Source organism: Heloderma suspectum, chromosome 6 (assembly GCF_057233095.1).
Source record: "Heloderma suspectum isolate Gila_16-S chromosome 6, 16-S_ref, whole genome shotgun sequence".
NCBI classification, from domain to species: domain Eukaryota; kingdom Metazoa; phylum Chordata; class Lepidosauria; order Squamata; family Helodermatidae; genus Heloderma; species Heloderma suspectum.
Window position 1 is genome coordinate 23,172,969 of NC_139463.1, and position 14,063 is coordinate 23,187,031.

At 40.8% G+C, this 14,063-nt stretch overlaps 1 protein-coding gene across 4 annotated transcripts in view; it reads left to right on the forward strand.

The window, feature by feature from the left end:
* CDON (cell adhesion associated, oncogene regulated) overlaps positions 1-14,063 on the forward strand; it is a 65,853-nt gene that overhangs the window by 35,303 nt on the left and 16,487 nt on the right. For 3 of the 4 annotated variants that reach the window (XM_084803768.1, XM_084803771.1, XM_084803769.1), the window contains 9 exons: positions 75-362; positions 901-1,170; positions 1,733-2,089; positions 3,157-3,449; positions 7,815-7,986; positions 8,791-8,922; positions 11,344-11,550; positions 12,237-12,418; positions 12,819-12,924. In XM_084803768.1, the coding sequence (XP_084659894.1) occupies positions 75-362; positions 901-1,170; positions 1,733-2,089; positions 3,157-3,449; positions 7,815-7,986; positions 8,791-8,922; positions 11,344-11,550; positions 12,237-12,418; positions 12,819-12,924 (2,007 nt within the window). The remainder of the gene's footprint in view (positions 1-74; positions 363-900; positions 1,171-1,732; positions 2,090-3,156; positions 3,450-7,814; positions 7,987-8,790; positions 8,923-11,343; positions 11,551-12,236; positions 12,419-12,818; positions 12,925-14,063) is intronic. The other variant, XM_084803770.1, reaches the window with a different exon arrangement.

The window sequence follows — 14,063 nt, forward strand, 5'->3', positions numbered from 1 at the left end:
ATAATGCGGGAAGCCAGGGACTCCTGGATACCCAATTTTAAAGGACTCTTGTCTCCTATGCCCTCAATTTCCAGGCTCTTCCTCAGAGGATTTTCACATCATTCACCCCACTAGTTCTCAGGCTTTGGCAGTACTTCGGCACAGTCCTCTGATGTTGGAGTGCGTTGTTAGTGGACTGTCTGTGTCTTATGTCCACTGGTATAAAGATGGCAACGACGCACTCAATAGAGGAAGGTGGCAAATGCTTCACTCCCATCTTATGATTGATTCAGTTGATACATCAGATGCTGGAAATTACTCCTGCATGGTGGATAACGAGTCTGGAGTTGTGAAACATGTAAACTACAGCGTAGATGTACTTGGTAAGATTTGACAATGGAAGAAGAATGCTTAATTTGCAAGTTTGTTACAGTCAGTGATATTTACAGTCAGTGACCTGGTTCACATGACACGACAGCCCAATGTGACTTAATTTACCCGCGGGGGGCTGTCGCATTGTGCCAAGTGCCCAGAGGCACCATTTTTGCGTAGCATCCATGGCCACGTGGCTTGTCATGAGAACCCAGGTGGCAGGGCTCGTTTTAGGGCTAGGCAACTCTCAAATAACCCATGACTTGTTTTAGGGTTATTTGAGGGTTGTCTAACACCCCAAAAAAACCCTGCTGTCTGAGTTTGCACAACATGACAAGTCAGAGCAAGTCAGGTGCCCAGAGGCACCATGCAAAAATGGCGGGTGCCCAGCACAATGCAACAATCCCCATGGGTAAATTAAATCACTGTTTAATCACTGTGGGCTGTTGTAACATGCGAACAGGCCCAATGAAACATGCTAGTGTGAAATCATCAGAATGAAACTGTTTTTAGTATAGCATGTGAAGACTTTGTTTATTTGTTTTTTAGAATCTGCTTCGATTTCAAAAGGATTGCAAGATCAGTTAGTGACTCTGGGTAAAAATGTGCATCTTTCCTGTGACATACATGGAAACCCAATACCCAGTCTCACCTGGTACCATAATGCAGCTCCTGTCCATCTTTCCTCACGGCACTTAGTTTCAGGAAACAAATTGAGAATTAGTAGTGTCACCAGAGAAGATACAGGGTTGTATCAATGTTTAGTGAACAATGGTATTGGATTTGTGCAGTCCACTGGAAGGCTTCATTCACAAGCAGGTAAAAAAAAATTGTTTTATTTATTTATTTATTGCATTTATACCCCGCCTTTTTTCCTCTTGCAAGGAACTCAAGGCGGCTTACATTATCCTCCTCCTCTCCATTTTATCCTCACAACAACAACCCTGTGAGGTGGGTTGGGCTGGGAGTGTGTGACTGGCCCAAAGTCACCCAGTGAGCTTCCATGGCCGAGTGGGGACTAGAACCCGGATCTCCCAGCTCCTAGTCCAACACTCTTGCCACTACACCACACTGGCTCATCCAACTTTAAATTGCTCTTTAAATTTAAATTGCTCTTTAAAGTTCTGCTTTTTCTGGCCTCTTTCAGTCTAAAATGAAAATAGCCTGTTTTCATCCTAGAGTTATTGTACTGAATTGTTCTTGACTAACAAGTCATGCTTTAAATTGTAGGCTTTTAAGAGATCTATCTATTTCACTTACTTTATGAAGTAGACTATAGTTGACAGCCAACCGCTGGCCATGGTTGTGCAAGCTTTTGTATATGGAAGAATAGCGCTTTATTATAATATGCATTTGTTTTGCATTTTTATGTTTTAAATAGGCAGAGGTGCCATGCCAATTATAACTTCACTGCTACCAGGTACAAAAGTGACAGAAGGTGAAACAGTCACATTATCCTGCAATGCCTCTGGGCTGCCTTCTCCTGTAATCCGTTGGTACAACAGCCATGGGCTGATTACCAGCCATCCTTCACAGGTACTTCATTCAAAATCACGCAAGTCATCCTCCCAAACAAGAACTGGCAACTCCATTTCAGACAAAGCCTACTTCATCATGTCTCGCAGTGGATCAAGCTCCCTATATGTCCAACCTGTTACATCAGAGCATGCTGGGAAATACACCTGTGAAGCAACAAATGAATATGGGCTTTCTCGTTCAGAGACTTTCCTTACAGTTGGTAAGTGGCATCCAAGTTGCTCTACTAAAATGTGTGCAAATAGTTGGGGTAAAAGTGCTCTCAGGATCATCGTTTTGTTATAGTGGGAACTGGACTAACCGTGGCTAATGCATGGTCAGGAGCATCTGTTAATTGCTGAATGATGAGTCTATACATATTCATTTTCCACTTGCCTTTATTAATCTGGCAGGAGCTCTTTATCAGCCGCTTGCTTTGCATCCAAAAAGCAGATTTATTTGAAACTGTAGTTCGTTGACCACTCTTGAATTGCGTGCTGTCTAATCAGCATTATTATATTCTCAAGTCTGTTCTTCTGACATTTTGTGATCAGTGGGCTCTAATCTGGTAATATTGTGCCATACGTAGCCTACAGTTACTGTCATCAGCCATCACCTTGTTTCTAAACAGTGCTTGCTGAGGGCTTATTGTGGAAGAAGCGGGGCTTTCTTTCTCCCACTCCAGTTTCCATGAGACAGCCAGAAATAGCATCCACGCTTATTGGTATATCAGAGATTTGAAGTGAGGCAGCCAGGCTAGAAATTCACAGCCTTTTTATTGAAGTATTTATTCAGACAGTGTTATGCAATACACATAAAGCAGAAATATGACCAGGGCTGTGTAGCAGGTGCATATTTTAAATATCCATTGTGAATCTTGCAGAACAAAATCTCTTCCATCCTTTCACATTTTGTGTGTGCTAGCATACTTCAAAATTCCAGCCCCACCTAGTTACTGACAAGCTGTTGCAGACACTAAATTTGTTTTTCTGCTTATGCTTTTCTGTGCAATTGGCTTGTGTTACTTTAGAAAAGGCTATTAGCACTGAGAAATACAGGAATGTGACACTACTCAAAGAACACTTAACATTTCTTAGCCTTATTTTTTAACAAATTGGAATTGTTTGTTAGTGGTTAGGAACTAGATAGACAATTGCAGAAGAACTAGGTGTTGTTCTCTGGTTGCTGCTCCTTGTTTGTTCCATAATCACAGTTACATATATATTTTTCACATAGAGGAAGAGAACATTGAAGCTATGTGTATCTCGTACCTTTGATTTCCTTCTGTAGTTTCCTATGAAGCTAGTACAAAAGCAGAAGAAATTGCTCCTGTTGAAGTTGCCCAGAGTGATGAAGGTGATGGAGATCATGGTTCAGAAATGGGCCTCGGAAGATCATCTCCAACACAGAGTCTTACTGATAAAGTTACTACAGACAAAACATCTAATGGCATTTCCCCACCAGAAGCTCCAATCATTCTCAGCCCCCCACAGACGCATAAACCAGATCAGTACAACCTTGTTTGGCGGCCTGGAAAGGATGGTGGCCAGCCAATTAATGCCTATTTTGTGAAATATCGCAAGGTAATTCTTCACTGAGTTGCCTCCTCTTGCTTGGTTTGGCAACTTTGATGAGTAGGGGTACCATAGATTTTGGTAACAGAACTTGATGTTAATCAGTTAAAAAACATGAATCTTGGAAAGCTACAAAAACTGGTATTGAACAATAATGTTACGTCAAATTAAACTAGGGTAGAGCTCTAATGCAGTTATAATATTTGTGGTAATAATGATTGGAGTGGATTTGCTGTTTCTGAACATGCTTGGGCCTTGTTCAATATAAGGGTTAAAATTTAAATTATCCAATTAAGTAGGGAAATGTTTTGGTGGTGAATGTAAGCATTTGATTTTTTAGTTTTTTGAGGAAAGCTTTCCTTACTAGTCACTAGCTATATAAAAATGACTTAAAATTAGAATCAGTTATATGTTTTCCTTCATCTTAAGCCAAACATAAACTGAAACTGTTCAACTGTGGGTATCCTGGTCTCATTTTGACCTAGAACCAGAAATACCACAGAGTATTTTTGATCTGGCCAAATTCTTGAAATCTCATGAGTCTTCTTATATAATTTTTATCCAGAGACAGCTGGTTCAATTAAACATTGAGCCTCCACTACCTTTTGAAAAACCTCTTCCATCAGTCTTCTGGGATTATGGATGCATTTTATTTGTGCACTTCTTAGTACTTGTTCTGTTATAACTTCTATAACAGCAACTGCTGCTTTTGCAAAATTGCTATATCCCAATATTTCCAAGACTCACTGGACAAACTTTGCCATATCTCAGTATAGGCTCTGACAATTCTATCACATCAGTACAAGCACAAATGGCAAACGTAAAAGTCTTTTATTCATTAGTTTATTTGTGGTAGATTCCTTTTCTCTTTCCTTCAGCATTGGTGTGTGTGGGGGGGGGGGGAGATATTCCCCAAAGTCTCCTGTAGTTTACTTGGCATTAATAACTGCATCATATGAGACTGTTCTGTACTTGTGTAAAATACCAGACTATGAAATACACATAGTGGATGTCAGATGTGAAGCGTGTCTACATGTGGGTTTTTTGCCACTTGTCTATTTTAAAATACATGAGAGTCGCTAAGGATTGGTGCCAGCTACCTCTATTTTTAGACACATGACAAAAAGCCCCCAACACTTCATGCTTAACATGGGACGCTTGCATTTTGTATGCAAATAGTCCTTATGATGATGTTGGAAAAGTGTAGTACTCCGTTAAATATCTGCTCAGTGTTCTATTATGTTTAGTCTCTTGACTAAGTCATGCATCAGTTTAGGACACTGATTTACCCCAGGTCTTTTATACATGTGACTTACTGATGGCTGAATCCTTAAGAATCACTTCTCTCTTCCCAGTTTTCTAGCACAGGCAGGCACCTCCCTTAGTAGCATGTGCTAGTAATGGTTGCAGAGTTGATTAATCTAGTGAGATTTATCTTGCAGTACTCACCTCAGAGCTATGCTTTTTCTGTCTCAGGTTTCAGTAGCGTTATTTGTAGTAGTAGTAGTAGTAATGGTATTATTATTTACATTTCTATACCGCCCAATAGGCAAAGCTCTCTAGGTGGTTTACAAAGATTAAAAATATTAAAAATACAGTATACAGAGATTAAACGCCATTTACATAAATAAAACATGAACAGGCAATATTCACAAGAGAACATATATCTAAAACAACTTCAAACAAGCAATCTCGAGCAAACAACCATAACCATAAGACAATCCAGGATTCATTAAAATGCATGTGCTGCCAAATGCCTGAGAGAAGGGAAAGGTTTTAACCTGGCATCAAAAAGGCAGCCGGAAGAGGACCTTAGATGTTGAGCATAGTGTATGGGTAGGTTCGTGTCGGGAGAGGCGCTCCATCAGGCATTGTGGTCCCAAGCTGTGAAAGGCTTTATAGGTTAAAACCAGCACCTTGAATCGGGCTGGGAAACATACGGGCAGCCAGTGAAAGTGGGCCAGAGTCGGTCTTATATGTTCGGACCTTCTGGTCCCCATTATCAATCTGGCCACCACATTTTGCACAAGCTGCAACTTCTGAACGGTCTTCAAAGGCAGCTCCATGTAGAGTGTGTTGCAGTAATCTAACTTGGAGATTACCAGAGCATAGCCAACTGAAGCCAGGTTATCCCTGTCCAGATAAGGTCATAGCTGGGCCATGAACCAAAGTTGGTAGAAGGCACTCCGTACCACTGAGGCCACCTGAGCCTCAAGTGAGATGGCTCAAGGAGAACCCCCAAGCTTCGAACCTGCTCCTTCAGAGGGAGTGCAACCACATCCAAAACAGGTTGAGTGCCCTCCATCTGTTCAGAAGAACCACCCACCAACAGCATCTCAGTCTTGTCTGGATTGAGATTCAGTTTATTAGCCCTCATCCAGTCCATTGTCGAAGCCAGGCACTGATTTAGCACATACAGAGCCTCACCTGAAGAAGATGAATAGCAGAAGTAGAGCTGCATGTCATCAATGTACTGATGACAACACACTCCAAAACTCCAGATGACCGCACTCAACAGTTTCATGTAGATGTTAAATAGCATGGTGGACAAAACTGACCCCTGTGGAAACCCCATACTGGCGAATCCACAGGGCCAAGCAATATTCTCCAAGCACCACCTTCTGGAATCAACCATCCAAGTAGGAGTGAAACCACTGCAATGCAGTGCCTCCCACTCTCAGCTCAGATAATAGTCCCAGAAGGATACCATGGTCGATGGTATCGAAACCCGCCAAGAGATCAAACAGAATCAACAAGGTCACACTCCCCCTGTCTCTCCCCTGACATAGGTCATCATACAGGGCAACCAAGGCTGTTTCCAAGACAAAACCTGGCCTGAACCCCAACTGAAATGGATCGAGATAATCGGTCTCATCCAAGAGCGGCTGGAGCTCATTGGCAACCACCCACTCAAGAACCTTGCCCAGGAACGGAACATTTGCCACTGGCCTAAAATTAATAAGATTTTCCAGATCCGGGGGGGGTTCTTCATGAGTGGTCTCACCACCACCTGTTTGAGTTAGCCTGGGACCACTCCCTCTCACAAGGAGGCATTAATCACCTCCCTGGCCCAGCCAGCTGTTCCTTCCCTGCCAGTATTTCTAAAGCCAAGAGGGGCAAGGATCCAGTACGGAAGTGGTTGCATGAACCTGTCCAAGAACCTTGTCAACGTCCTCAAGCTGTACCAACTGAAACTCACCCAGGAGAAGAGGACAAGGCTGTGCTCTGGGTACCTCACTTGCCCCCAGATTATCCACTTGCAACTTGTATCCTGTTTACACTCTTTTCTGCATCCTTATTTTCCTTCTCTCTCTGCTTCTTTATTCCAAAGAACTTATCATTAGATAAGTGCTGTATATTGTTAACCTCCAAACGAATACTCAGGTAGCCATACTGGGTTTTTAAAAAATGCATAAACCACCAGTTCTTTCAGTGTTCATTCATTTCCTACAGTGTTCAACTCAGTTCCCATAAACTGTGGAAAGACTGCACAAGGCTCTGGAATTCCCTTCCCAGGGAGGTGAGATTGGCACCCTCCTTGGTATTTTTCCGCAGGCAGGCAAAAACTTTTTTGTTCCAGCAGGCCTTTGGGGATAGATAGTCTGGACCTGTGAGAATATGATGGATTGGTACTATTGTTTATATTGTCATGGTGTGTTTTTTTTAATTCTGATATTTTATACAAGGTTAATATTGATGATTTCATTATATTTAAAGCTTTTGTATATTTCTATTCATATGTTGTAAAGCTGCCTTGAGTCCCAGTATTGGGACAAAGGTGGGTAATAATAATAATAGACTGTAGATGTGCACAGATCTTAGAGGTCAGAATTCAACCTAGAGTGTTCCATTCTTTTGTGGACCAGTCCAAAATAACTTACTGGGCACAGTAGACTGATTAAGCCCCCTTAAGTCTGCCAGTCCTTCCTCAAGAGTTCTACTGGTTCCCACAAACTACCATTTTAATGAAATCCTCTGGTGTGTTTTTTTACAAAACTTCTTTAGAAAATACGTTTTAATAGTTATCCCTTCAACTTTCTTGGAATACCCATATAACAGTAAGTGGTGACAACCAGTTAGTATTCTCCAAGGCTAATTTTCTTGGTATGGAGAAAACCTTCCAAAGTTCTGTCACTACTAACTATGTAAAATTGGACCTGGCAGCTTCTACGTGGGTTACTGAAGAACAGGAAATGAGAACTGAATTTGATAAAGTAATTAGCCATATTGCATTTAAATCACTTGTTGGCATCTTCTTGTAATGAACAAGTAGTATCCCAGGTTATATTTAGGCTTGTCATTTCCCATATTTAACTGCAACATTTATGTAGGGTTTTCTTTGCTATTAACCTTTTGTGAATCCTCCTTTTACAGCTGGATGATAATATCAATGTTACCAGTTGGAATACAGTTCGTGTCCCTGGAAGTGAAAATGAACTTTGTCTCTCAGAACTGGAACCTTCCAGTCTCTATGAGGTCTTGATGGTAGCCAGAAATGTGGCTGGTGAAGGCCAGCCTTCCATGCTTACTTTCCGTACAAGCAAAGGTAAGTGTTTGCTCTGTTATACATCTTTCTACTGAATATGTTTCAGGTGATGGCTGTCCCTTCTAATTTGTGGAAACCTCTAACATATAATATCCAGAAAAGTCAAAGATAGTGGCTGTAGTCTTGTTAGAACCCTATATCCAGTACTTGCTCTGAACCAGAACTCTAGTTGGCTCCTAAGGTTCTGTGAGTAGAGTTCAATTCACAGAAAGGACAGTCCTGGCACCTGCTGACAAAAGGTCAGATAACTGATTTTCATTAATTTCACCTCACCAATGCAGCTCCTCATGAAAATCTGCTTTGGTAGGTTGGAGAACCTGCCAGAACAGCATGGGAGGTGACATGCTGGGCTGAGGACAGATTAGCAAAAATCACCCCCTACGATTAGTAGAGGCCTCGGCTGAGTGAAAGTCCCTTCTGGATATTGCAAGGGCATTTTACAGATGCTTCACATTGATAAAAACTCTTTTCTTGGAGGTCTCCAGAGTATTATATGAGCATACTCCAGAAACAGACTTTCATGTTGGGACTGTCCTTTAGTAGCCAAGACTAAACTGGTGTACCATCAGTAGCCTAGTCAGTTTTAGTGGGACATCTATACTGTAAATTTTGTTGGGTTCAGTAACACTGTTGCCTACTTGCATAGGGCAGAATGCTGTTCCGAAACAGAATATAATTTGTGTAGGATGTGTGTAATTGTAAAGCTTGCTAGAAAAATTCAAAACATACTGTAGGAGGGGATACTGACAAACTTTTTTCCAGCAATGCTGCATCTAGTCATTGAGCATATAATCTCTCTATTAGAAAGATCAACCTCCTCAAAAAACACACAGGCTCCCTCTCAACCAATTGGTATTCCTAAGCACTCTGTTATTCAGGAAGGAGCAACCAACAATTTTGGCGTGGTCCTTCCAGATTCATCTCGACATAGTGGAGGTAGGTGCCAAAGTTCTTATGACTTCTTCCTGTGTGTTAAATGCTGTAGTGTACAAGGTGGTTTTGAAAAAAAAAACCTCTCCCTTCTGAACCTTCTCTTATTGCTCTTCCATGCTTTCAAGTCACATATGTGTGTTTCTTTTGTGACTCATCTGGTTGAATTGGTGGTATGGCAATTTAAAAAAAAAAAAACCTAGCCAAGCATCGAACTCCTCATTGGAGCTTAGTGGTAGAGTACCTGTTCAGACCCTGGCATCTCCAGTTGAAAAAAGATCAGGTAGCAGGAAAAAACCTCTGCCTTAGAGCTTGGAGAACTGCCCCCAGTCAGTGAGTAGGCAATAAAGACTGGGCTGGATAGAGAAATACTCTGACCTGGTATAAGGCAGCTTCCTATGGTCCATCTCCAGTTAAAGATCTTAGATACCAGTACTGAGTAAGGCCTCTACCAGTCAGAGTTGATGGCACTGGTCTAAATGGACCGATAGTCTGACTCTGAAAGATAGTCTCACATGTCCATGTGTCCTTTTTTGGAAATGGAACATTCTTGTGCTAGGCATTACCCTATCCTGCTGTAGGATGATAATAAATAGCAACATTGTATTGGTGGTTCAAACATATCTTTTATTTTGGTGGCAATGTCTTTGCAGTTTGTTATTTACCAAGGATTCATTCCTCACTCCCCACCTACCTACATGATTCATTGGGCCAGTTCGCATAATAATCACAGCCCACCGTGGTTTATTTAACTCACCACAGTGAGTTGCGGCATGGACAGGCGGCTATTTTGAATATTCAACCCCCGGTGGTGGGTTGCCATAATTTGTTTCCAAAGCTGAGTTGCAGGGGTTAAACAGCCCAAAAATAACCCTACAACAGCCCATGGATTGTTTGAGGGTTGTTTAACTCTCAAACAACCCCTGCTACCCAGGTTCAGACAACATGACAAGCTGCAGCCAGGGCCTGGATAGGCAACCAGGCACCGCAGTTCAACGTAGCTTAAATAAGCCACACTGGGCTGTGGTGATAGTGCAAGCCAGGTTATTATATAATGAAGAGTAATCAAAGTGTATTCTTTTTCAGCGTTCTTGGGTTGCATGTTGAATGCTGGGATTAGGTGAATTTATAATTTGTGGAATGTTCTGCTCAGTTGCTAAAATAAGTGCTCATGTAATAAATGTTCCACGACTCCACAGATATTACTAAATTTTAGAAATCCTATTTTAATGTATCTCATCATAAGCTACATCATTATAATAAATTGATTTAAAACAGCATGGTCAAGTTTCAGCGGTTGAGCCTGTTGGCTGTCCTGAGTAAAAACAATAAAGTAGAAATCATTCAGAAATCATTATCTGACTTGATCAGTGTGAGAAGATCAACAGAAACTAGTCTTAAAGTTTTACTATCTTTCCATTGTTAAACTATGTACCTTTCTCTTCCAGTTAAATCCCTTTCTTCCTCTGTGATACACTCTAGGACCTGTTTCACGTGTAGCAGTGGCAAATCATGGATCACTTAGCAGTTACGTTAACTGTGAGTTGTTTAACTCACAGCTAACAAACATATAGTGTCTGGGTTCAGACATCACAGAGCATCTTCTGATCAGGGGTTAAACATTCAAAAAAGCTGCAGAATGTGCCTGGCACACGCTGTGGCAAATCGTGGGTTAATTAATTAACCCCTGATTTGCTGCTGTTACATGTGAACAGCTGCTATTTAATTTAAGTATATAAATCAGTGCAGTAAAGACTGAAGGATATATCTGTTAGAATGCTTATAATCAGAGTTACTAACACTACCTCTCTCCATTCTTTCTGTGCCCACTGCTGTCTAACTTCAAGTGAGTTCAGTAAGTATTGATATAATCTGCATGGATTTGAATGTTAGCTAATTTGTTTTTAAGTGAAAGCTTAAAGCTTCTTAGCATTTAGTAACTATAGGAATAAAGCTTTCATGTGTCTAGGAATTTCAGTTTAGATTTACTACTCTGTTCTGCAAATGGCTCAGTTTCTATGTAATAAGATGAATTCAGTTCAGTACCAAGTAGGAGTGTCACAGCAGTTTACCCTATTTCTGTGGTCGTGAGTTAAGCTATGCAATTCTCTTTGTTGATGATGGTGTGCTAATACTTCAAGACTGGTATGTGCTGACACAATTTGGTGTTTTTTCATAGCAGAGTCAATAGACTATAGCTGCCAAGTTAGCTATGTATTTTCTTTTTGTAAGAAGCTTTAATTTTCTCCACTTTTGAAAACTGAAATGATCTTCCATGTCTTCATTTAAGAAAGGATTTCCTGGACTAATTCACTTTGGGTATATTCTTTCTAACTTGGCTGAAACACATGATTAAACAAAATATAAGTGTAGAAATCAAGTGCTTGTAACCATTCTGTATGAAGCTTTCCCAATGTTCTGTTTTAGTTCCTGAGGCACCAGATCGACCTACTATCTCTACAGCATCAGAGACTTCTGTTTATGTCACTTGGATCCCACGTGCGAATGGTGGATCACCAATCACTGCCTTTAAAGTAGAATATAAACGCATGATCAGGAACAGTGAGTGGCTGGTTGCAGCTGATAATATCTCCCCCTCCAAACTTTCAGTGGAAGTTCGCAGTTTGGATCCAGGTAGTGTTAATGAATTCATAGTGTTAACATAATGAACAAAGATCATCATCAATATTAGTGATATATTTATATAGTTACGATGTAGCCAAGTTGAAGAACCCGTTAATCCATAAGAAGCTCTTATTGCCACCAATCCTGAATAAAATTCAGGAAAATTATCCATCCCTGTGCCTTACGTTTTTAGCCAAGTATCTGAGCAGCATTTTCACAATAAGCTTGAGAGTAAGTCCTTGATCAGCTATTACTGTCCTTATTCAGTATGGAGAATGTGAATCTCTGGCACGTGTGTGCCCACATCATGCCCCCCTGCCTATTTTTCCTGGTAGAAAAAAAGCATCTGATCCAATATTTGGTTAAAGTGCATGTTACTTTACATGCGGGGGAGAGGCATTGTTGGGACAGAAGTGTGTAGAAGCCTGGGTTCCTGCAAAATTTCTGAGGTGCTGTCCGAAGAGTTTCATTAGATCTACAAAAATCTCCTTTAAGTTTCTCAAGGGGGGTGGGGGGTGGGAGAGGTATATATCTGGGAATTCCACAAAAGTATAGCCTGTCTTAGAGAGTTTGGACTAGAACTAGATGACCAGTTGAGCTTCTATGCTCTGTGCTTCTAGAATGTTGGCTTTTATCTTATCACCTAAAAATCCCCCTTTCTCCCTCCTTTTTCCTTTTGTTTGGTCACTTGAAAGGGATTGCATATAAGTTTCGTGTGATTGCTATTAATAATTACGGAGAGAGCCGACGAAGTTCTCCCTCTTGGCCTTACCAAGTAGCTGGCTTTACCAACCGATTTTCCAACCGTCCCATCACAGGGCCTCACATTGCTTACACTGAGGCAGTCAGCGACACTCAGATTATGTTAAAATGGACTGTAAGTATCAGTTTCTTTTCATCCTGGAAGAAATGCCGTATATTGTAGGAAAGATGTGTACTATGAAACAATCAGTTTTATTTCCATGGCATTGCAGCAAATGTCTGTACTCTTTTTACTTCTGCTTGGAGGCAACAAAGAGCTGCATGAGACATTTTGAACACTTGAAATACAACTGTATAAATGCTAAGTATGATTGTAAGCAGGCTGTTCTTTGCATATAGTTATCTCTCCCACATCTTGTTCAGTTACATACATGCATGTTGTTCACTAGTGTAATGCAGAGGTAAAATTAAGTTGTGGGAATAATTAAAGGATTTGTATGAAATGTGCCATATCAAATGTCACCCTTGTTGACTATAGTCCTGGAATTTCAAATGTTCAAACATTTATATTTTAGTATATTACTTCAAGTAACAACAACACACCCATCCAAGGATTTTATATCTATTATCGCCCAACGGATAGTGACAATGATAGTGATTACAAGAGGGACGTTGTGGAAGGTAAGTTATGTTGCTCTAGTTATGCAAGCATTGCTCCAGTTACATTTGTTTTTTTCCAAAATATCAACCAAAAATACTGACTCTTAATAAAGAGGTCATAATCAAGAGGTCATAACAAATAGACATCTATCTATTATATACAAAGGGACTGTGCTCCTGATGGCACTTGAGAAAAGCAAAGTGGCTCGGGACAGGAACACTTCTTGGACCCAGTGGACCAGAGCTGAGGCAGTAGAATAAAAATATTAACCTCCATAAATCTGCCCAACTTTGTACTGAAACCAATGAAGTTCTTTCCTTCTAAACTGTTCCATGGAAATTGAATTTCAGAATGTTACCCTTATAATGTTTGTAATTTTATAAATGAAGACTTCCATTTTGAACATATTACTGGCTAACAAGTGATGTAGTTCTCACACCCATAGTCACATTTGACCTAAATAACTCTCCCTACTCGGATTTTCCTTCCCAATAATTTGTGAAGCGTATTCATTTTCTCTCTCAGCCTTTTTTTCTCTTAAACTAGTATTTTCTATTCTTGTATTCATTAAAGTGCGTGTGTTCTTCAAGTATTTTCTTGAACAGGGGTAACCAAGAATAGAATACTTTATTCTGAATTAGTTTATGTTCAGCGTTTTGTACTGGCATGCTAGTAACTTCTCACCTAGAGGAACCTTCATGACTATGTCCAAGTATTGTATCTGCCTTTTTCGCAGCAGCAGCAAATTGATGTTTAATCGTTTTTTTAAAACCAGTATTCTCTTCCCCCTCACCACCACCGCATTACAGTAGGACTATATGGAGTGTTACTTCACACAGTACACTTTTCCATGTGATCCCTATACATGAATATGGTCTTTTGCAGTGATGGGGAGCTTCTAGGCCATCCTGTACAGCCCATTGGGTCTTGGAGAAGATCCTGCTCCTGGGGAAGGGCAAGGACACAAGGGAAGAGGGAGCTTGCTGAATTCGGTACTGTGAGGAAAGCAGCCCTCTTCCCACCATGCAGCACAGAAGCCCAGCAATCTGGATATAATAGAACTCTGGACATGGAGCAAATGCTTGACTTTTGTGCTGCACAGTGAGGAGAAGAGCCTCTTCCCACCACTCAGCATAGAAGGCGTGTGTGTGTGTGTGTG